This window comes from Diabrotica virgifera, chromosome 4, assembly GCF_917563875.1.
Source record: "Diabrotica virgifera virgifera chromosome 4, PGI_DIABVI_V3a".
Lineage (NCBI taxonomy): Eukaryota > Metazoa > Arthropoda > Insecta > Coleoptera > Chrysomelidae > Diabrotica > Diabrotica virgifera.
In genome coordinates this window covers 163,886,617-163,912,019 of record NC_065446.1, presented here as the reverse complement: position 1 = coordinate 163,912,019, position 25,403 = coordinate 163,886,617, and the positions used below count along the sequence as shown (strand labels likewise).

The 25,403-nt window shown below is 35.6% G+C and overlaps 1 protein-coding gene across 2 annotated transcripts in view; it reads left to right on the top strand.

Annotated features, from left to right (window-relative positions):
* The window catches only part of LOC114335322 (putative phosphoenolpyruvate synthase), a 153,531-nt gene that overhangs the window by 117,971 nt on the left and 10,157 nt on the right, over window positions 1-25,403 (top strand). For both annotated transcript variants that reach the window (XM_028285546.2, XM_028285545.2), the window contains exons 13-16: window positions 405-786; window positions 6,245-6,489; window positions 20,174-20,328; window positions 23,444-23,671. In XM_028285546.2, the coding sequence (XP_028141347.1) occupies window positions 405-786; window positions 6,245-6,489; window positions 20,174-20,328; window positions 23,444-23,671 (1,010 nt within the window). The remainder of the gene's footprint in view (window positions 1-404; window positions 787-6,244; window positions 6,490-20,173; window positions 20,329-23,443; window positions 23,672-25,403) is intronic.

The following is a 25,403-nucleotide window of genomic DNA, read 5'->3' as shown; positions in this document are numbered from 1 at the left end:
GAAGATCGCACATAAAGAAGATCCTTCTATTAAGCTATTTGATCCATTTAACAGTAACACAGGCAGAATTCAGTAAAAAAATAATATTATTAGAATACTCCATTGATTATCTGAACATGTTTTTTAGTTAATCCATAGACACGTAAAGTCTAAAGTACATGTCAGTGGATTAGTAATGGATCTAGCAATTTTCGGGCATCGAGTGCTAGATGATAAAATCCATGAACATGTTTTTTACCGGTGCAGGTTACTGGCCTCACCTTCCAACTCTACTCTTTATCTGAGTTTAGTACCAGCTATCCTTCTATCAAGCTATTTGATCCATTTAACAGTAGCACAGGCAGAATTCAATAAAAAATAATATTATTAGAATACTCCATTGATTTTATGAACATGTTTTTTAGTTAATCCATAGACACATAAAATCTAAAGTACATGTTAGTGGATTGGTAATGGATCTAGCAATATTCGGACATCCAGTGCTAGATGATAAAATCCATGAAGTTATTAAAAACCGCTTCGGGATTGCTTCCACCTTAACGCTCACAAAAGACATAACTAGAATAATGTCACACGCTTGGGTAGATAATGCCGGTAAAGCTAAAATATTGGTAAATGACTTAAACCTTGATGTTAAGGACGGGGATGATGTACGAACAATTTTTATGAAAATTGATGGAAGTTTGGACACTATGGGAGAAGTATCTCTGTGTCATGTTAAAACTAGTAGTGTTTCAGTATTCTTCCAAATTATTGCTATGAATATCATGCTTGAAAGAAACTCAGGTAAAAAAATTTCAATATATTTACATACTAAACGATTAAATTAAACATACAGTACGAGCGTAAAGTATGGAAACGTAAAGATATAATGTGACACCCCATAGGAGTAGTACCAAATGTAGTATCAAAATGTTGGTTACAACATGTTGTATGTATATTAGATGGACCAGCGATTTAAAATTTTATATTTTCGACCTTGCAAAATGTACAGTTTTTGAGATATGAATAATATGCTTATTTTTAAATAGGACCACTCGTATATTTTACAATTTTCTGTTACAGATTTTTATTCCTGATGCAGCATAATATACTCTTAATGGCCAATATATAGACCATTAATATGCAAAAATTAGTAAAGACATGTTATTACAACCTTGATATAGCAAAAAGAGAAAACAAAACGGGGCATAAGGAGAAAACATACGGGATAAACCAGTTTAACTAGGCCACACTAGTTTTAGTCTAAGAGCTGGAGCCGAAAAATCATCGTCATAAGTAATATGGAGTTTGGCACGTGAAATGTGTCTATTGTATATTGCTAATTATGACCCCTTTCAGGCTGACACCTCAGTGGATACAGGAAGTAGCAATAGGTGATGAAAGGGGAAAGTCAGTGTAGTCATTAAAGGTTTTTACCTCCTATTTTGTTAAACCTCCATCGATTTGCATGAAAATTGATGACTAGTTAGAGCATACCTCAAGAAATAAAACTGATTTGGTGCCAACTTACACTTTTACCCTGGTGGTGGATACTAGCCCTTCTCGGGGGTGAGAACTATTTTATTAAAAATAACCCCACAAATCGATAGAGGGACAAATTTTAAGTAAAATTTGTTATATCATGTTATTAAAATAAATTAATACTTTTTGAGTTATTAAGAATCAAAGATTTCTCTATTTAAGAGCACATGCGTGAAGTTACGGATGATAAAAAGGACATATTAATTAATTGTATATTAGTAAAATGCTATTTTTATATTATTTCGATATTATAAATTTAGCAAAAATGTATTCGAATATGTCAAATGTACCCATTATTGGACACCCCCAGTTTCTGGACATATTCAATTTATATTGATAAAAAAAATTCAATTAAATATCGAAATAATATAAAAATAATATTGTATTAATATACAATTAATTAATATGTTCTTTTTATTATCCGTAACTTCACGCATGTGCTCTTAAATAGACAAACCTTTGATTTTGAATAACTCAAAAAGTATTGATTTATTTTAATTATATATCTAATATACAATGAATTAATGTGTTCTTTTTATCATCCGTAACTTCACGCATGTGCTCTTAAATAGACAAATCTTTGATTTTGAATAACTCAAAAAGTATTGATTTATTTTAATAACATGATATAACAAATTTTACTTAAAATTTGTCCCTCTATCGATTTGTGGGGTTATTTTTAATAAAATAGTTTTCACCCCCGGGAAGGGGTAGTATCCACCACCAGGGTAAAAGTGCAAGTTGGCACCAAATCAGTTTTGTTTCTTGAGGTATGCTCTAACTGGTCACCAATTTTCATTCAAATCGATGAAGGTTTAAAAAAAATAGGAGGTGAAAACCTTTAATGACTGCACTAACTTTCCCCTTTCATCCCTTATTATTGCTACTTCCTGTATACACTGAGGTGTTAGCCTGAAAAGTGTCATAATTGTCAATATACAATGGACACATTTCACAAGAAAAACTCCATATTACTTATGACGATGATTTCTCGGCTCTAGCTCTCCGTCTATTTATACTGATATTAATACGGACACTTAATACTACAAAAGCAAAGCTAGTCCTGTCGCCAGGGGGGGTACAACGGCCTCGTTAATTCAGATGGACTTACCCAAGTTTTTTTTATGTATTTTGACCCGTAGAACACGAATTTTTTGGGTAACAGTTGATCCGGATGTCGATAAGATTGTTATAGACCAAGAACTTGAGGAATCAAATAACAGCGATTTTTGGCAAAACAAAACAATATTTTGTATTTTTTGGGTCATTTTAAGCAAAAAATATTTCTACAAGTTTTTTAGTAGGATGCACAGTTTTCGAGATAAACGCGGTTGAACTTTCAAAAAATCGAAAAACAGCAATTTTTAAACCCGAATAACTTTTGATTAAAAAATAAAATAGCAATTCTGCTTAGCACCTTTGAAAGTTCAAGTCAAATTATGTCGGTTTTGATTATTTGCATTGCTAAAAATTTATTGTGTTATTGTTAAACAAAGCTACAAACAACTAGTGCGTGAGTGATGTTTCTATGATTTCTCATTTAAAATCGAACGAGTAGGTAGAATAGGTACTAGTGCAATCAAGACTATTTCTACGTTACATGCGTTAAAACGCATGTAAAAGCACGGGAAACCCTACGTGTTTATAGCTTTGTTAAACAATAAAAAAATAAATTTTTACCAATGCAAATAATCAAAACCGATATAATTTGACTTAAACTTTCAAATGCGGTAAGCAGACTTGCTATTTTATTTTTTAATCAAAAGTTATTCGGGTTCAAAAATTGCAATTTTTCGATTTTTTTAAAGTTCAACCGCATTTATCTCGAAAACTGTGCATCCTACGAAAAAACTTGTAGAAATATTTTTTACTTAAAATGGCCCAAAAAATACAAAATATTGTTTTGTTTTGCCAAAAATCGCTGTTATTTGATTCCTCAAGTTCTTGGTCTATAACAATCTTATCGACATCCGGATCAACTGTTACCCAAAAAATTCGTGTTCTACGGGTCAAAATACATAAAAAAAACTTGAGTAAGTCCATCTGAATTAACGAGGCCGTTGTACCCCCCCTGGCGACAGGACTAAGCATAAATAAACCGATATTTAAACTGAATAAAATACTCTATAATACAAACAATCATACTATAAAAAATAATCAATATTTTTTATAAAAACAATAGTTATTATACCTCAATTATAAAAATTATTAAAAAAGACTAAGTTTTCACTCTAATAGCATATAAAACAACATAATGCTATTCTACACCCCACCAGAATGAAAACAATGGGAACCTTCTCTGGTTACACACCTCCGAGGCTTCTACAATTTGCAAGCCATACGGATGCTGAGACTAAGGAAGATGAGGGAATTCTACAATTTACAATTTACGTCCCATCTGCTCAGCGCGGTAAAGTTCCAAAGAGAATTGTTCCCTTCGTACTCCAATCAGAGTAAATGTAAATCAAAAATGAATAACCATTTTCAATTTCGTTGCAAAACGAAAATACAGCTGAACCATATTCTAGTCCAATCAGAGAGTGCAGCAAGCCCCTCTACCGGTTTCGAAACTTATTAGTCTCTCATCGGGAGGCACATATGCTGCTCTCTCTGACCCAACTAGGACAAACCCCGGCGTGCAGTCCCGGATTGCAACGAACAAAATGGCATAGATGCCCTAGCAGCAACTGCTAGCAAAAAGACTAAGTTTTCACTCTAATAGCATATAAAACAACATAATGTTATTCTACATCCCACCAGAATGAAAACAATGGGAACCTTCTCTGGTTACACCTCCGAGGCTTCTACAATTTGCAAGCCATACGGATGCTGAGACTAAAGAAGATGAGAGAATTCTACAATTTACAATTCACGTCCCATCTGCTCAACGCGGTAAAGTTCCAACGAGAATTGTTCCCTTCGTACTCCAATCAGAGTAAATGTAAATCAAAAATGAATAGCCATTTTCTATTTCGTTGCAAAACGAAAATACAGCCATTTTATATACATATAACATTTACTCTGATTGGAATACGAAGGGAACAATTCTCGTTGGAACTTTACCGCGCTGAGCAGATGGGACATGAATTGTAAATTGTAGAATTCCCTCATCTTCATTAGTCTCAGCATCCGTATGGCTTGCATATTGTAGAAGCCTCGGAGGTGTAACCAGAGAAGGTTCCCATTGTTTTCATTCTGGTGAGATGTAGAATAACATTATGTTGTTTTATATGCTATTAGAGTGAAAACTTAGTCTTTTTGCTAGCAGTTGCCGCTAGGGCATCTATGCCATTTCATTCGTTGCAATCCGGGACTGCACGCTGGGATTTGTTTTGGTTGGATCAGAGAGAGCAGCATATGTGCCGCCTGATGAGAGACTAATAAGTTTCGAAACCGGTAGAGGTGCTTGCTGCACTCTCTGACTGGACTAGAATATGGTTCGGCTATTTTTTCGTTTTGCAACGAAATTGAAAATGGTTATTCAATTTTGATAAAAATTATTATTTATTTTTCCATCGAGTGCTTTCCTGTAGAGTTGCGAAGTATCATTGCCTTCTTGCACTTGCATCTGTTTGTGGAACACTTTTTGTTGCAGCTGCATTTGATAATTTTTTTGAGATTAGAATTCGACATTTGTCACCAAACTTTTTGAGAAGAAGCAGATATAAACTAAGGCTCTAAAATATCGTCAAAGGTTGCAGCTACGAGAGATTCAGTTGGATCAGGACAAGATCTTGTCAAATGCAGCTGTAACAAATACTATTCCACACATATGCAAGTGCAAGAAGACAATGGTAGGTATTCCGCAATTTTAAGTGTTACCAAAGCACTCCATGGGAAAATAAATCAAATTTTTTATAATTGAGGTGTAATAATAATTGTTGCTTTTATAAAAAAAATATTAATTATTTTTTATAATATGATTGTTTGTATTACCTATTAATTGTCCATTAGTTTTAACGACGAATCATTAATCATTCTTCTTCTTCTTCTTTAGCCCATTTGTATATAACTTTGCTTTTATAAAAAAAATATTAATTATTTTTTATAATATGATTGTTTGTATTACCTATTAATTGTCCATTAGTTTTAACGACGAATCATTAATCATTCTTCTTCTTCTTCTTTAGCCCATTTGTATATAACTTTGGACATAGGCCTTCCCCAAATTTTTCCATTTCCGTCTGTCCTTGGCTGCGCTTTTCCAGTTAGTTCCTGCAGCTTTTACTGCTGTCTCTTTGTGCTTCTTAGTATCCATCTTAACTTTCCAAATGCTGCCCACGCCAATCGGATTCTTCTCTGTACTTCAATTGTCTGGTTCTCTTTATTAGCTTTGATTATTTGACCCAGGTATATATTTATATTCGTCAACAACCTCAATATTGACATTATTTTTATTTAGATTTATTCTGTCGTTTGTATTTGTCATGATTTTGGTTTTACCATTTTTATCCTGTAATAATAGCAGGATAAACTAGTTTGTCCTCGGCTAAACTAGTTTATCCTATCGCGTTTAAGAAAAAGTAGTTTAGCCTAGGCCAAACTAGTTTATGTTGAAATCGGGTCATATACAGCAACATTTTATCACTTTATCATACGGGGTGTTACAGATATCTTTATGTTTCCATACTTTAGACGCGCACTCTGTATACAGTATTTTTGTGGCTTGTCTAAAACTAAGTTAACTATTAGTTTTTGTATAACGAGAGTTATTTTTTAGAACTGTCTACAGAACATATATCTGATTTCGCAGCTATACTATCGTCTTGCAAAGACGTTATTTCAGCAGAAGTTCCTATATATTTAGAAGATGTTGCCAAAATACTCAAAGAAAATGAATGTGCAGAAACGTTCTGCAATATAAATCCTAGTGAAGGTGTATCATTTTTGAAAAACGAGTGTCCCAAAGCATATGACGTATTTTGTGAGTTTATGGATAGACATGGACACAGATGTCTTTATGAGGTAGGATTGTTAAAAATTTTTGGATACCTACTTCTATAGGCTGTTGCTATTAGATTTAGTACAAACTCCTGGTCAAAATTAAACGTACTTCTAAATGTTTTCAAAAATATTTTGAGATAATCACAACTAATTTACTACCTGTACAAATAGTACCTTTTTAATTATTTTTACCATTGGTTAATTTTACAAATACACACGTCAATTAAATCATGATATTTAGCTTAAAACACCCTTATATGGACCTAAACGTTTCTGGAAAAGAGTAGAATAAAGATCGTTTTCATCATAAGTCCCGATTGGTGATGTAATTATTATTGAAGGTTGTCAGCTTCGATGCCATACATAGACCAAAGTACCCTTCCAAATGCACATTTGCCCACGAGAGGTATTGGGTAGGGCAGAGAAAACACTGGACCCAGGCTGCAGGATTATAAATGGTACACAAACGGGTCTAAAACTGCCGAAGGGTCGGATGCAAAATTGCAGTGGTCAAAACGAATAGAACATTTCTGTTCCACTATAGTATTGTGACGTGATTTTGTCACGCGACTGTTTTCAGCTCCTTGCCTATTTATTTATTGTGAGAGGTTGTTTACATAATTTGATTTATGACCGAGACCTTTTTAACAGGTATATTAACCTCGATATTTCTTTCTAGAAAATGCTTATTTGATATTTGTGTAAATAACCCTTCGATTGTTGTTCTAGAATGGGATGGGCTCTTCCGTGTTGGTCTTTCTTATTCTGGAACATTGTAATAAAATATATAAATAGGGGATTTGAAATTAGTGAGTTCAGTTACTAATTTCGACGCGATATTATATTGTTACGTTTTTGTGAACGGGTTTGAAATGTATTTTTAAAGTAGATAAATAAATATTTGCAAATGAATTAAATAAGTTAGTATGTAAGTGTAAAATAAATTAGATATATTGTTGTAAAATTAAGTGTTAAATTGTAAGTGTTATAAATTAAACAATTTCATGTAAGTCTTTTATTTATTTAATAATAATTAAAAGTCAATTCGCGTAATAGTTCACAAATAAATAAATCAGTACAGTAATAACCCAACAACTGGTGATCAGAAGTGGAATCAACATAAATTTTCGACTTAAATATAGTGTTGAATTTTTTAAAAATAAATAAAATATAAATCGTAATAAATAAAGTGTGTGATCATGGCTTCCTTGTGTAAGCTAACGATTGCAGACCTGAGACTTGAATTGGAAGAAAGGGACCTGAGTTCTACTGGGAAAAGGCTGATCTAGTTGAACGTCTGAAGAACGCACTAAAAGAAGAGGGTCATGATCCAGAAACCTACGTGTTTAAGGACAAGCATGCTGCTTTAATTTCATCAATAATTTCTAAAGAGATTTCTCAATTTTCTGGTGAGATCTCCCAAGTTTCTGGCGAGATTTCGAAAGTCTCAACAGAGATTACATCGTTGGAGACCAAAGTTTCTAGTGAAATCTCCCAAGTTTCGACAGAGATTACATCGTTGGAGACCAAAGTTTCTAGTGAAATCTCCCAAGTTTCGACAGAGATTACATCGTTAGAGACCAAAGTTTCTAATGAAATCTCCCAAGTTTCGTCAGACATTACATCGCTAGGGAACAAAGTTTCAACAGAGATCACATCGTTAGAGAAAAAGGTTTCTAGTGGAATTTCCCAAGTTTCCTCGGATGTTTTGAAAGTTTCGACAGACATTGCATCGTTAGAGAAGAAAGTTTCGGGTGATATTTCATCCCTTGACAGCAAAATGACTAACGAGATCTCTAAAGTCACTTCGGATTTTGACGACAAGATATCGTCCATAAAATCTACTTTTGAAGAAAAGATCAAGGAAATAGAAAAGAAACTGGAGGAAACGGAAAAAGTGGACAAAGTGGTGGAACCCATCTTAACAGATATTAAAGATGATGAAACCAAATACAAGTTGGAGCCACGGTCGATAGTTGAAGGGAGTGTGGGTCATGCTCGTGTTAAGGTGCCAAATTTCGACGGAAAGTCATCATGGAACAACTACATGAAACAGTTCGAATCGGCAGCCAGAGCGAACGGATGGTCCGAAAAAGAAAAGGCTGTAAACCTCACTATTGCTCTTCGAGGCGACGCTTTGGATGTCCTCCAGACCATAGCCGTAGAGGAGACAGATGTCTTCGAGCAGCTTAAAAAGAGACTGAATATGCGATACGGGCACGAACATTTAGAGCATGTCTATCAGTCGCAGTTTAAAAATCGAAGACAAAAGAAAGATGAAGCTCTTCAAGAATACGAGGTCGATATTGCCAGGTTAGTACGGTATGCATATCCAACAGCTCCCGAAGACATGATGGAAAAGTTGGCTGTTCAAACATTCATTGATGGCCTTCGTGATCATGAAATGCAAAGAACACTGCGGTTAGCTCGTCACAAGACGCTGGTCGATGTCTTGTCTGCCGCCCTCGAATACGAATCAGCTACCCAGGCCTCTGGCACGTACAGTAAAGTTAGGACTGTGAAAGATGAAGAGGATGAAGATAAACTGGACCAGATTGTCAATATGATAAAGGGCATTTCATACAAGAAAACGAAGACCATAAGGTGCTGGAATTGTGGTGAAATGGGACACGTACGGAGTTCATGTAAGTACCCTAGGTACAATAACAATCAAGAGACTCACCAGCAGGAAAACTAGAACGGGTCGGCCTTAGGGGGGCAGCTTTGACCCGCAACTTTTCCAAAGACCCTCTCATACTAATAGCTTCTTTGAAATGTCGTGAAGATAGTGTATATGTAGATGGAGAAATAAATGGTAAAAAGTTTACATTGTTGGTGGATACTGGAGCGACCAGGACCATTATACGACCGTCAGATATAAACAGCCGTAAGAAACTCTTACCAACGAGGTTGCGACTGCGGACTGCCACAGGTGAAAATGCCAACACCCACGGAGAAATCCAGATACAATTAGGGATTGGAGCAGAAAAGTTCGTCCATACTGTCATAGTTGCAGACATCGAAGAAGATGTTATATTAGGAATGGACGTAATGAATTTGCATGGATTTCAATTGGATTTTAAGAACAGGGTAATCAAAGTGGGCAACGAGGAGGTATTTCTTCATCCACATGATGACAGCACTGCGCTAGCAGCCATTAAAGAAGATACAGTTGTGCCTGCGAGGAGTGAAACGATCATCGTAGCGCGGCTACAGGGAATTGTAGAAGAAGGAACACCTGTTATGATGGAGCCATGGAACCACGACGAGGAGGTTGGCCGAGGAATCATAATTGGAAAGGAATTGGTTACTTCTGCTAAAGAAATTCCCGTGAGATTGATTAATGTCAATGACTACCCGGTGACCATCAAGAAGGAGACAAAAGTAGGAACTTGTGTACCCGTGACGTCCATAATCCGTCAGACAACAACATCAGATAATTCCAACGACAAGTTCGACCAAATGGTTGCAGTTGCAGGCCAATCTCTAAATCAAGTGGAGAAAAGGAAATTAAGGGAATTTCTTCGGCAATATCGTGACATATTCGTACCGAAAGGAAGAAAGACAGGAAGAACGACAGTTGTCAAACATAAAATTGACACTGGTACCGCTAAGCCAATTCGTCAAACAGCTCGACGATTACCACAGGCGAAGAGAGAGGAAGCTGAAAGGATTGTTCAATAAATGAGGAAAGACGGGGTGATAGAACTTCTACGAGCCCATGGGTCTCTCCGGTGGTCCTGGTAAAGAAGAAAGATGGAACTACGAGGTTCTGTGTGGACTACCGTTTGTTGAATAATGTTACCAAGAAAGATAGTTATCCTCTGCCTCGGATCGACGACACGTTGGACACATTGGCTGGAAGTAAATTGTTTTCTACGTTGGACTTGAAGTCTGGATATTGGCAGGTAGAAATGGATCCAGTGGACAAGGAGAAGACGGCCTTCACGACAGGATCTGGATTATGGGAATTCAACGTTATGCCGTTTGGACTCTGTAATGCTCCTGCGACATTTGAGAGGCTTATGGAAAATGTGTTAAGAGGGTTATCTTGGAAAACGTGCCTGGTGTATTTAGACGACATAATCGTTTTGGGGGAGACGTTTGAAGACCACCTGAAGAATTTAGAAGACGTTTTTAATCAACTTAAATCTACCAAGTTAATGTTAAACCCCAAGAAATGCCAGCTATTTCAAAGTAAAGTCAATTATTTAGGTCATATAGTCAGCAAAGAAGGAGTGGCCGTGGATAAAGGTGGAAAAATCGATTCCATTAAGGAATGGCCTGAACCAACTGATAAACATCAAGTGAGAAGTTTTCTGGGACTATGTACATACTACCGGAGATTCATTAAGAAGTTTGCAGATATTGCTAAGCCATTAACGCGACTTACAGAGGAAGCAAGGGATTATTGCTGGGATGGAGACTGCCAAACGCCTTTGAAGCTTTGAAGAGGCATTTAATTACAGCGTCAATATTAGGGTATCCACTGCCAGAAGGAGAGTTCATCTTAGATACGGATGCAAGTAATGTGGGAATTGGAGGAGTGCTGTCGCAGATTCAAGGAGGACAGGAACGAGTCCTTGGATATTTTAGTAAAGTGCTTTCAAAACCTGAACGAAATTATTGCGTCACGAGAAGAGAACTTCTAGCAGTAGTAAAATCAGTGGAACACTTCTATCAATACCTCTACGGAAGGAAGTTTCTAATCCGAACCGACCATGCCGCCCTTAAATGGTTAATGTAGTTTAAGAATCCAGAGGGTCAGATAGCCAGATGGATTGAACGACTTCAAGAATATGATTTTAAGATCGAGCATCGGGCCGGAGTTAGCCACAGGAACGCTGATTCTCTATCTAGAAGACCGTGTCCAGCAGAATGTTCCCATTGCAACAAAACAGAGTCAAAGGAAGCAGCAGTACTAAGAACAACAGTGGTCAACGACGAGTGAACGCCTACCAAGATCAAGGAAGAACAAGAAAAAGATCCAGTTTTACAGAAGATTCGAAAATGGAAAGAAGAAAATCGTCGACCATCTTGGCAAGAAATATCAAGCCTAGGCTCAGTAGTTAAGACGTATTGGGCCTAGTGGGACTCATTTATCTTGGAAGACAGCTTGCTTAAACGAGTAATAGAAAATAATGATGGTTCAGTGAGGAGAACACAGTTGGTGATTCCAAAGAGCAGAGTAGCCGAAGTACTTCGTCAGTTACACAACAGTCCATCAGGAGGGCATTTTGGTGTAAAGAAGACCCTTCAGAGAATTCGGGAACGATTTTATTGGATGAATAGTTCCGACGATGTGAAGGACTGGTGTAAGAAATGTACTACCTGTGCTACAAGTAACGGACCCTACCGGAAAAGAAAGGCTCCTATGAGACAGTACAATGTTGGAAGTCCGTTTGAAAGAATAGCTTTGGATATTGCCGGGCCATTTCCAGAAAGTGACAATGGATGCAAATACATGTTGGTGGTAATGGATTACTTCACGAAGTGGGTGGAGATCTACGCAATTCCAGACCAGAAGGCCGCCACTATTGCAGATGTGTTAATCAAAGACTGCATCGGCCGATTTGGAGTACCTCTGGAGATCCATAGTGACCAAGGAAGGAACTTTGAGAGCGATCTATTTCAAGGAATCTGTGATAAACTAGGCATGAAGAAGACAAGAACCACGGCCTATCACCCGCAATCGGATGGAATGGTGGAGCTTATGAATAGGACAGTCGGCAAGTATTTGACAAAGATGGTGTCCAATCATCAACGAGACTGGGACCAGTACTTTCCGTTCTTCGCAATGGCCTATAGATCTGCTGTTAATGAATCAACTGGCCAAACACCAGCAAAAGTCCTATTTGGACGTGAGATGCGTCTACCCTGTGATCTAGAGTTTGGATGTCGACCTGGAGAAGATGTTGCTGGTGAGGATTACGTGAATGAATTACGAAAAAGAATGGACGATATACATGAGTTGGTCCGTTCTAATCTTCAGATCGCTAGCGACCGAATGAAGAAACGATACGATACCCAAGCCGAGAAGGGATGTTTCAAGGAGAACGACAAAGTCTGGCTTTATAATCCAAAGAAGCGAACAGGTTGTTCTCCCAAGTTGCAGCAGTTCTGGGAAGGTCCGTATCTCATTGTCAAGAAAATTAATGACGTTATCTACCGAATAAGCAAGATTCCTAGGGGAAAGCCGATGATAGTCCACCATAACCGGTTGGCGCCGTACGAGGGAGACCACGACGTAGATGAAGAAGTGGAAGTAAACCAAGTTCGAGAGATGCCTGACCTCACGTTTGAGGAGTTCATGGGGGCCTATGGAGGTACCGGTAAAGCGAGACATGGTGTTACCAATGAAGAAAAGCGAGATCTACTCGCACTTCCCGATGACTATTCACTGGCCCATACCATCCCGGCCAGTATCAAAGACGCATGAGGGTTGGCATCTGCCTTTCGAAGGAAGTTTGATCGAGTTGCAGAACTTCAATGCCAACTGCCAGCTCCTGGCAAAGCATTGAAACTCCAAGATGCATCACGTTACCTATTCTATCTGGTAACAAAAGACACTGTCCATGACCAACCTACCTATCAAGATGTATGGGATGCCTTAATTCAATTGAGAGAGCACGTGTTGGAGTCCGACGTGCAAAAGTTAGCCATGCCAAAGTTAGAATGCCGCCAACTAGACTGGAGAGTTGTCCGCAATATGGTGGAAGAAATCTTTAAAGACACCGATGTCCAGGTTTTAGTCTGTTGCAATCCGCATAGTTACTGGTGCGGAGCGAAGACCGTCCCTTGCCACTTTTATACAACTGGGAGTTGTAGAAGAGGGTCCAGTTGCAGATACCGGCATTCAGTTCGAGTTCCGCCAGGGTTCCAGGAGGAACCTTCTTTTAAGGAGGGGGCAATGTGACGTGATTTTTTCAAGCGACTGTTTTCAGCTCCTTGCCTATTTATTTATTGTGAGAGGTTGTTTACATAATTTGATTTATGACCGAGACCTTTTTAACAGGTATATTAACCTCGATATTTCTTTCTAGAAAATGCTTATTTGATATTTGTGTAAATAACCCTTCGATTGTTGTTCTAGAATGGGATGGGCTCTTCCGTGTTGGTCTTTCTTATTCTGGAACATTGTAATAAAATATATAAATAGGGGATTTGAAATTAGTGAGTTCAGTTACTAATTTCGACGCGATATTATATTGTTACGTTTTTGTGAACGGGTTTGAAATGTATTTTTAAAGTAGATAAATAAATATTTTCAAATGAATTAAATAAGTTAGTATGTAAGTGTAAAATAAATTAGATATATTGTTGTAAAATTAAGTGTTAAATTGTAAGTGTTATAAATTAAACAATTTCAAGTAAGTCTTTTATTTATTTAATAATAATTAAAAGTCAATTCGCGTAATAGTTCACGAATAAATAAATCAGTACAGTAATAACCCAACAGTATGATACAATTGATCCAAATAATGGCATAACCCAGATATCCAAAGTGAAAGTTATCATCCAACACCAAATTGGTCTATATAGTCCATATAATGTTCAGAAAAAAGTCACACCATTTTGAGCGTCCGGTTTGGGGGGGGGGGTGATGGGGGAAAAGTCGGTAAACTAGTAGTCTTTTTACGTTTTTCGTCAATATTTCTAAAACTATGCTTTAACGTAAACAATGTTCTATACAAAAATTTTCTACATAAAATTTAAAACAAAAAAGGTCCTATACATAATTGTTATAAAGTCAACGGTTCCATAGTTACGGAGGGTGAAAAGTGGAAGTTTTCGATACTTTTTATATTATTTGGGCAATTGATTATGATTTTGGGTGGTGAGGTTGACGTTTTCTTCAAAGGCTTATCACTAACATACCATCGGCCACTTAAATAGCAAATTTTATGTACAAAACACAATCCTATTAAAGAAAATTTCTTTCATCAGTAATAATATCTATTATAAATTACATACTCCAAAAATATAAAGAGTATCAAAAACCTCCACTTTTCACCCTCAGTAACTCCGGAACCGTTGATTTTACAACAATTATGTATAGGACCTTTATTGTTTTAAATTTTATGTAGAACATTTTTGTATAAAACATTGTTTACGCTAAAGCATAGTTTTAGAAATATTGACGAAAAACGTAAAAAACTACTAATTTACCGACTTTTCTCCCATCCCCCCCCCCCCAAACCGGACGCTCAAAATGGTGTAACTTTTTACTGAACAATATGTGGACCATATAGAACAATTTGGTGTTGGAGGAAAACTTTCACTTTGGATGTCTGGGTTAGGCCTTTTTTGGACCAATTATACTATACTACCTCCGTAACTTTAGAACCGGTCATTTCAGAGAAGGATTATGCATAGGACCTTTTTTATTTCAAATTTAATGTAGAACATTTTTGTATAGAGGGTTGTTCATGCTAAACCTCATAGTTTTAGAAATATTTACGAAAAACGTAAAAACTACGAATTTACCGATTTCTCCCTCCTCTCCCCCCCCCCCAAACCCGACGCTCAAAAAGGTGTTACTTTTTTCTGACCATTATGTGGACCATATAGAACAATTTGGTGTTTAAGGATAACTTTCACTTTGGATGTCTGGGTTTGGGTCTAGTTATACCATACTACTAGGAGCATACCTATATATTTCAGGCAGAGATTTTTGAAGTCGATAACTACAAAATAAATAATAAGTAAAATAATTATAGTTAAGTTTACAAAAATATAGCTAATTTCAATTAACAGTATTCTCTTAAGCACCAATTTCGAAATATAAGTACAAAAGAACAAAATTTAAAAATTGTGTTCGACAAAACAATGCTAAAATTAGAAAATTTTGTGGTCCAGAGTCCAGATGACAGACCACCTGAGTTGCTGAAGCTAATAGATGAATATAACATACAAGTACCTAATAGTAACACTTTTTAATGCAATATATAGGTATAAATAACACTAGAGTGATTCCCACAGGCTGACGTCTGACTCAAGTCCATCTTTATCGCAATACACAAAAAAACGCAAAGCTAGAAAATGCTCAAAATATTGATTAATTAGCCCAATGAGTCACACTCTCCAGATTTTATTAAGAATACTTTACAACATAATTTGGTTTTAGAAATGCTATGGGAACCAGGGAGGAACTTTTTACGCTAAATATCCTACTACAAAAGTGCCGTGATCAAAGAAAAAATGTATTTGCAGACTTCGTGGACTTCGAAATGGCATTCGGTAAAGTAAGCATGTAAAATAATGCAGATGCTAAAAGTTTAACAATAGATGACAAATATATTCGTGCCATTAAAAATTTGTTCCGGAATCAAACTGCTATCGTAAAAATTGAAGATAACTATACCGACGAAATCTCTTGATGGGCACTTGAGAGACAGCCATATGGAATAAAAATCAACGGGGAACTACTTAATATAATAAGATACGCGGACGATTTAGTAATTCTGTTACAAAATATTGAATGTCCAAATTTTGCTCGATAATATTCACGAAGCAGGAGAGAAAATGGGCATTAAAATAAAATCGAACAAAACCAAATTTGTAAGTTTTTAGTCGTAGTCGTAACCCACAGACAGATGCAGGGCTTCAATTAAATCGAGTCCAAGTTAAAAATGTTTACAAAATGACATATTTGGGAACTGTCATATCAGATGAAATGAAACGCAGAATATCAAGACCACGGTTCTTAGACATACGGTTGTCTAGATCGACTAACCAATGAACATTAAGGGCGCGATTACGTCACGAGTATACTGTAATTTGAATCGTAATATGATGAAAAATCGGTATTTTTATGTCATCGGTATTTTTATGTCTTTGATGTATGGAAAACAGTCAAGATAGTTAAGAAATAAAGATGTTTAATGGATTATAATACCTAATTATGGAAAACTGTTGATATTTATCCAACAGTTAATGCAATATTTACGGAAATCTAGGACTTCAATGTCCATTCTACACTGAAACTTAGTTTACTGGTGACATTAACAGTTGTTTAAAATTTACACATTTCTTAAGATATCTCGAGATAGAAAAAAGGTCTCGACATGCGGTTTTCGGTATTATGCTGCTAATTTGGTCTAATTTTGTAATACAGGATTAAAAATGCATACTTCTATTTAATATTTTCCAAAGAAAACTAGATTTCTGAAAATAATTAAATAACGTCTCCTAGCTGGCATATTACTTATTAGGCTATTTCGAAAATAAGACACTTACATTGAAGAAAAAGAGCTGTTTTCAATAAGACCAAGTATGCAAAATTCGATTTAGCAGAACCGGACTTAGAGCCATTTTTTCTTAACAAGGTTCCCACTCACCCACACCTCTTATTTGCAAAGGTAGACTTAAACTTGTGAAATCAAATATGCGCAGAATTTTATGAAGAATACGATGACCTGATTTCCAGTGCCCTTTCATTAGGCAAATTTTATAAAATTTTGATTTTTAAATTTTTTATATTCAGTTACGCCCTCTAGCGGTGAACCTACAATTATGAAAATAATTTCCTGGCTTTTCCTGAAGCAACTTTTGTTATAAATATTTTTTCTCAAAGCCGTACTAAAACGGTTCCTGAGATATGGCCGAGAGCCATTCTCATTGGGACACCCGGTACAACTACATATACAGGGTGTCCAGAAACTCTACCGACAAACGAAGACAGGAGATTCCTCAGGTAATTTTAAGACAATTAAACCAAATTCACCTAGTCCGAAAATGCTTCCTAAGGGAGCTAGAGCTCTTTGAAAATGGCGTCTTGTAATTAGTTTTTCTTAAATACCTCCAGAACGCTTCTAGTTAGAAAAACAAAAATTGGTACGCATATTTATCTTCCGGGGATAAATCTATTCCATCTATTACGAATTCATAGTACCGGTCATAGGCGTCCGTTTTGGGTAGGGTAAAAGTTATTGATCGCATAACTTTTTTGTCTTTAAATTTTATGCATTTTTCACTTTGGATTATTAAATTGTGAGGTATGCTAATACTAAAAGGTACTCTTGATTTAAGTCGGTAGGACACACCGTTTTCTAGAAAAATCGATTTGAAAATTTTTCGTCTCTTGAATTTGAAAAAAAAAATTCAAAAAAAATTTTCAAAAATAAACGGTGTATTCTACCAACTTAAAGCAAGAGTAACTTTTACTACTAGAATACCTGATAATTTAATAATCTAGTGTGAAAAATGCTTAAAAATTAAAGACAAAAAAGATATCCGATAAAATAACCGTTGACCTACCCAAAACCGACGCATATGACCGATACCAGAAATTCGCAATTAATGGAATCGATTCATCTCTGAAATATAATTAAAAGTACAAGTTTTCGTTTTTCTAAATAGTTTTTTTTTATTTTTTTTTTTTGAAATTTAAGAAACGAAAAATTTTTAAATCGATTTTTCTAGAAAACAGTGTATCCTAATGACTTAAAACAAGACTAAATTTTAGTACAAGAATACCTCACAATTTAATAATCCAGAGTCAAAAATGCTTAAAAGTTAAAGACGAAAAAGTTATGTGATAAAGTAACCGTTGCCCTACCCAAAACGGACGCTTATGACCGGTACTAGAAATTTGCATTGGATGGAATCGATTTATCTCTGGAAGATAAATTAGCATACCAATTTTTGTTTTCCTAAATAGAAGCGTTCCGGAGGTATTTAAGAAAAACTAATTACCAGACGCCATCTTCAAATAGCTCTAGCTCCCTTAAGAAGCGTTTTCGGACTAGGTAAATTGAGTTAAATTGTCTTAAAATTATCTGAGCAATCTCCTGTATTCGTTTGTCGGTATAGTTTCTGGACACCCTGTATATAATAACTTCATAAATAATAACTTCAATAAATAATTCAAAATAAGTTTTTACGGGAAACAACAACAGAATTACAAATACAAAAATATAAAGTAAACTAGGATATAAGATAAATAATAACACAAATAATAGGTTGTGGTCTGAGGCCACGTCTGCTCCGGGATATGCTTTCACGGCTTTAACAGCATTACGGCATCTTTCATTTATCATAATGTAGTCTATCTGGTTCCTAACTACTCTCTCTGATGTATCTGCGGGCGATCGCCATGTATAGAGTCGTTTGTTTGGTAGCTTGAAATGTGTTTGTATAATAATCAAGTTCTGCTCTTGGCAAAATTATAATAGACGGTCGCCTCCGCCTCTCTCGTTACGATTTCCCAGACCATAATTTCCCACACACTTTCCACTTTGCCCCCTTCCAATCTTTGCGTTAAGATCACCTAGGACTATCGTGATTTCTCTAGTTTTCGCTATTTTCAGTGCCTCTTCGATATCCTGATAAAATAATTCAATTTCTTTTTCGTAGGCATTGGCCGTAGGAGCATACACTTTGATCAAGTTCAATTTGCCGCGAGATGCCACTAACTTTAATACCATTACTCTTTCTGAGATAGAAAAAAAGCCTTCCACTGCTCTATTAAATATTTTATTAACTATTATTGCCACGCCGCGCCGTGTCTATGTTGATTGTCCTCGTAATCGGAATAATATATTGTGGCTTCATTTGTTGAGAAATAACATGAGTTGGACAACCTGGCTTTACTAATACCCAGTACAACAATATTCAACCTGTTCATTTCTTGAATAATATTATGCATCATACCAGGCTGAAACATACTCTGAACATTCCAGGTTCCAATTCTAGTGTTTGACAGTCTTATTCTTTCGTCTCCGTTCTTCTGACAACGAATCCGCTTATTACTGACCTGAGAGGCCTTGTATTTTCCTCCCCTGCCGGATCTCGGCTTCCGAAGGCCATGATCAGTAACACCGTTGTTGGTTACTAAAACCATGATGATTGCACTAGGGATATCCATAGGGATCTTTAATGTAGTGGTTTTCCCTTGCCTTCTACATCATTATGCTGTTGACCATGAATTCGATTCCTCCACCTTCGAGGCCGATTTTTCAACCCAGGGCAAAAGCGTGCCCTACCACTTTCCAACTCATCCGCCCAAAGCCGTTGGTTAGAAAGTGGGGGATTGCTTATGCCGGCAATCATTCGGTGAGTAGGATATCTAGGTGGTGCAAATTGGGGGTGTATGGGAGGAGAGGTTAGGGACCTGACATCTCTTGGGGCTTGGGATAGAGGAGAAAACCAGTAGCTAGCGTAGGGCAAGGATGCCACTCCTTGTAGCAGCCTGTCTTCTACCGGGATCGTAGAAGAGTGCTACCCGCTACCCGTATGGCGATTTGTGAGGGCGTAGGTGCTGGAACCCTAAATGGCGATAATGGTCCTTAATGGGTTAAGATAATTAAGTTTAATAAAGTCGTTCGATAATTTTGTTCAGGAGTTTGTTTTTAATTAATAAAATATACCAAAATTTAAACTGTATGAAATGTCTTCCAATTTATAAATAATTGTAAATGAGCTGAAGAAATAAAATTCAGACTTACACTCTGTTCCATTGAGTCAAAAGGACGACCAGACCGGTTTCGGGCTATTTTTTATTTACTATCCATCTTTAGGTCTCTCACTTTTACCGAAGACCTGAAGATGGACAGTAAATTGTAGTGTCTGAAACTGGTCCGGTCATCCTTTTGATTCAATAAAACAGATTGTGATTGTGTAAATTTGAATTTTATTTCTTCAACCCATTTGAAATGAATTCACATACATATATACAACCATTCATCTTATATATAAATTGTAGTTCGAGATGAATGAACCAAGTTGGAGAGAAAACCCATCATTAATAATTTCGATGATTCAAGCTAATACAAAAAATCTAAGGACTCAAAACAAAGAATCGGAAAGTATAGAGGATATAGTAAACAATTTGAAATCAATTACGAGTAATATTACCAGGTAATACTTAAAAAAATTATAGTTGGCAATAAACTTCACATACAGGTTGATTGATTAGTGTGATGAAGCTCAGTAGATCCGCTATAGTAATATCTAGCAATAAAAGCTAATAACACAAATTGTATCCAACTTTGAGCTTCACATTACAAAATTAATTAGAATGTTACAGGGTGTTCGAGAACATAGTGGCAGACCAAACTAATGTTTTTTTTAATGAAACACCCTGTATTTTATTTTATATTCGAAATCTGAACTTCCCCATCACAAAAATGTAAAGGTTTATCATGTTATACAGGGTATTTACAAAGTTATAATCAATTTTCTATAAAAATCATAACAAGTTCAGCTCCCTGTATAAATAAAAATAAGCACAACAGCAATGGTTTATTCGTGCCATATTATTTTTATTGTTTGTCAAAATTTTTAAGACTTGTTGATATTCCTAATTTTCATTATATCGAATACAGTGTGAGTCAAAACGCCAGTACATTATTTTCTCAGAAGTTTTAGATGGAACACCCTGTATTTTTATATCACTCGAAAAGTACCATTGCTGTACTTTAATTTTTATATAATATTCCCTATGTCCAAATTTGTTAGTTTTCGAGATATTTTTAATTTTTCTTATAATTAGGCACCTATAATTAGGCAATGGCGGCCGGTGAGGTAGTGCCATGGAGCCATGGCACTACCTTATTTTTATGCAGAAACATATTTTTTTATCTTTAAACCGTTTTAATGCCCGTTCATTTTTTGCGCGTATTTCTTCTCTCTTTATAAATTATATAAAATCTGGCAACTGTGCAGTGTAGTACAACCCTCGCCACTCACAGCGGACGGGATGATCGCATGGTGCCAAAAGCTTAGATGGCTCGGCTGAAAAGAGAAAGATTTTAAGGGCATTCTATGTAAGTGACAGAGATAGAGCTATATTGCACTTTTAATACACGTTTAAATGAGACTATTCGTGCCTGGCTCGACAAGGAAGATCTAATATTTTTTACTATGCTCATCATAGTGAATAGTGGATCGTAGATCCAAAAAGATTCTCGTACAGGGTAGTACATTATATTTTCGAGTTTTTTTACGCGCTCGCTCGCTCGTTTTTGTATTTATAATTATTACATTTTTAATGATTAAACTTTTTATTATAAACTATTATATTTTTAAGTAAATTAAATTTTTTTAATTTTTAATAAAACCCGAGTTAAATTCAGCTTATCGTGATAGTCTAATTAAACACAATGAACAAGAAGTGGATAAAGAGTCGATATGTTTTGAATCAAATTAAAAATTATATCTATATGGTTTTGTGGAGCTTTCGAGTTAGTTTTGATAAATCACGACGAAGAGAAAAATTCAGAAAATAGAGGCATCTTTATGGAACTGTCCAATGTTAGCCGAATTAGACAACGACTTAGGTTCATATTCAAAGTTCCAAATCTTTAAAAGCATGTACCTCAAAACAACACAAAATGAACTCTCTCAGTGCATCTTAGATGTTAATCACGAGGAAATAAGGAAAGAAATTGAAAATTATCTTTGTGTTGCAGTGATTGCCGATGAAACGACAGACGTCGCGTCGCTGGTGAATTTCAGTTAGTTATAGTTTTGCGATATTTGTGTAAAGGGCGATAAGTTGAGAGATTTTGGAGATTTTACATGTTGGACGGACATGATGTCAAATCAATCACTGAATGCATTTTAAATGTTTAAATTTCTTGACACCCCAGAAATGGTATATAGTTATATAATGTAAAAGTATCCGTACCTATTTTTTTAAATTTCTATTTTATACCTTTTTTGACAATATCGTAAATCTGTCACTAAAAATTTAGGCAGCTGCCCGAATTCTGGCACTACCTACTTAAAGTGATACGAGCCGCCACTGTAAAATTAGGTGCCTAACCTGACAATAAAATTATATGTCTATGAACTGAACCGTTTTTATGAAACATAGCTTCATCTCCAAATAGTGCATTATTGAAGAAATATCTTTGTCAATTGATTTTATGTAAGGCACATTCACAAAATATTCTCTTTTCAGAATCTTCCTGAATTAATTCTTGGTACAATTTAATGCGGTAAAGGTGCTAGGGTGCGTTCTGTTTTTTTGCAAGAATTCTTTGCACAGAGTAGTAAATTAGTTCGTTTGCTTTGGAAATATTTCGTATAATTGTATGTTGATTTTCAGTTATTTCGTTTTCCTCTGTTATAGTACTTTTTGTTCGTTCGTGTTTTTATACATAACTGAACCAGTACGGTTAAATACCTATTCTTAACTTTTCAAAGCTTGCTGTTGTAGGTTGTCGTCTTTCAGGAATCGTTCATGATAAATTCTTACTGATAATACCGCATTTTTATTGCGCTCCCCCAATTCCTAATTATATCTACCTTATCATCAACAGTAAAATTCATCTTAACTATTTAATAACACAATACACAAACAATTATGGAGAACCGTCAGTATTAGACAATTCAGTCATGGCTTACTTACAATTTGGAAAAATTTAGAGACCTTATTAATAATTTGCTCTGAAAAATGAAAATATCTCGAAAACTAACAAATTTGGACATAGGGAATATTATACAAAAATTAAAGTACGGTAATGGTACTTTTCGATAGTAATTTCGATAGTCGTAAAGTATATTTCGATAAAATACATGGTTTTACATTTAAAATTTCTGAGAGAATAATGTACTTGCGTTTTGACTCACCCTGTATTCGATATAAAGAAAATTAGCCATATCAACCATTCTTAAAAATTTTGACAATCAACGAAAAAATATGGCACCAATAAACCATTGCTGTTGTGCATATTTTTATTTATACAGGGAGTTGAACTGTATAACATAACAAACCTTTATATTTTTGTGATGGGGAAGTTAAGAAGATTTCGAATATAAAATAACATACAGTGTTTTCCATTAAAAAAATTAAGTTTGGTCTACCACTATGTTATCGAACACCCTGTAACATTTAAAACTAATTTTGTAATGCGAAACTCAAAGTTGGCTACAATTTTTGTTTGTTAAGTTTTATTGCTATCGATTACTATAGCGGATCTTCTGAGCTTTATCACACCAATCAATCACCCTGTATATTTTTTTGCAGAAGTGTTATTAAATTAATTATAAAAAAGATTAGAATAGCGGTGGCATGTAGGGAAGAAACCAAATCAGAAATGATACGTGGTTATGATAAAATAAGACAGGCATATAGACACTTAGGAAAGAGGATGGTTTGTGAAGGATTGATACCTTCCAAGGACTTAATCTACCATCTCACTCATGAAGAGATAGGTTCCTTAATACGCAATAGAAATCCTGTATTAATAACTAAGTAAGTTGAAAATTAATTTATATTTGGTTCTAGTAGTAATCCTAGTTTGTTTAACCTTCGGATGACCAAGCGGGGGAAATTGTGACCCCAGCGTATATTTTTCTTTAATCAATTCAAAAGTATTTTCAATTTTTACCTCATTATTTTTTTATTTGACTTTAATATCATTCTAGATATCCTCATATTTTGAAATAAAAAAAATTCCCTATATTTTACGAATAAAAAATATATTCTGAAGTTGATGTTTAGTAAAATAGCGTCTATTATGTGTAATTCCAAGTAGTTTTACGCTAATGACGTCGACTTTGCAAAGTAACAAGACACTTACTCAACATACACACTACACATGACACTAATACTCATGTTGTGACTGGCTGAATGACATAAAGTCCATACCAAAAAAAAAATTAAAAAAAATTTAAAAAAAATTTAAAAAAAAACTTCATTTTTTGTTAATTGTCATTTTTGACATTTATGACCTGGGTCATTCCCCCCCCCCCTGGTCATCCGTGTAACAAAAAGGTTGGTCATCGGAAGGGTTGTGACTGGCTTGGCTGAATGACATAAAGTCCATGCCAAAAAAAATTTAAGAAAAAACTTCATTTTTTTGTTAATTGTCATTTTTGACTTGGGGTCATTTCCCCCCCCCCCCTTGGTCATTTGTGTAACAAAAAAAGGTTGGTCATCGGAAGGTTAAATATAATTTTGGGAATAAACAACACAGCCAAAAAAATGTAAACCCTTTCTTCTTCTTCAGGCTTCAGTAATCAAACTTTGGACATAGGCCTCCCCCAATTAAATCCAGTGTTGTCTATTTTGCGCCACCTGTTTCCAGTTGTGTCTTCCAAACTTCTTTATGTCATCGGCCCATCTCATTTGTGACCTTCCTCTACTTCTTCTTCCTAACCACGGTCTCCATTGTTGTAGTTCGTGATTCCATCTTTTATCCTTCAGTCGGCTATTGTGTCCTGCGAAGCTCCATTTTAATTTGGTAGCATGTTCTCCTACGTCTTTTACTTTGGTTTTGCTTCTAATCCCTTATCGACTATAATCACAGAAGACTATAATCACAGAAGATCGAGAAACCTTCGAAATGGTGATCGCCAACGTCGGATAATTCTGATATGGCATGTGAAGAAGAAGATCGACTATAATAGAGGTTATACTGATCAGTGGCGGCCGGTCAGGGTCGGCAGGGTCGGCAGTGCCGACCCACACATTTATAGATATAGATTTTTTAAATATTTGTATCTCTGAAATAAAAAAAAATCTATCAGATAATACAGACTAAATTTTATTCATGGTTTTTAAAAGAATTTGATCAATCCGAGCGTTAAGTGATCCCTGCGTATAAGAGACTTCTCAAAAAACCAATGATCCGAGCCATTTATCTGACTTTTCGGCTAGCCGTCCCTAACATCCCTAGCTTGACAATTTACACGTAAAACTCAACGACGACGTAACAAGTCGATGAGCAAGCGAACATTACTTTTCTCCGTGGGCAATAGAAGATACGGCATGGCAGGTTACGCGCCAAGTACGGCACATTTCGATCTGCCGGTCGGTGTTTCATTTGGAAGCATGCATCGGTAGAAATTGTCAAAAATAATCACGCCGTTTTACGTCGTTTAATTGATATTGTAATTTTTTTAAGTTGTCAGGAATTATCATTTAGTGGACATGATGGATCGAAGCATTTGTTAAACATCAAAGTAATTATAGAGAATTAATA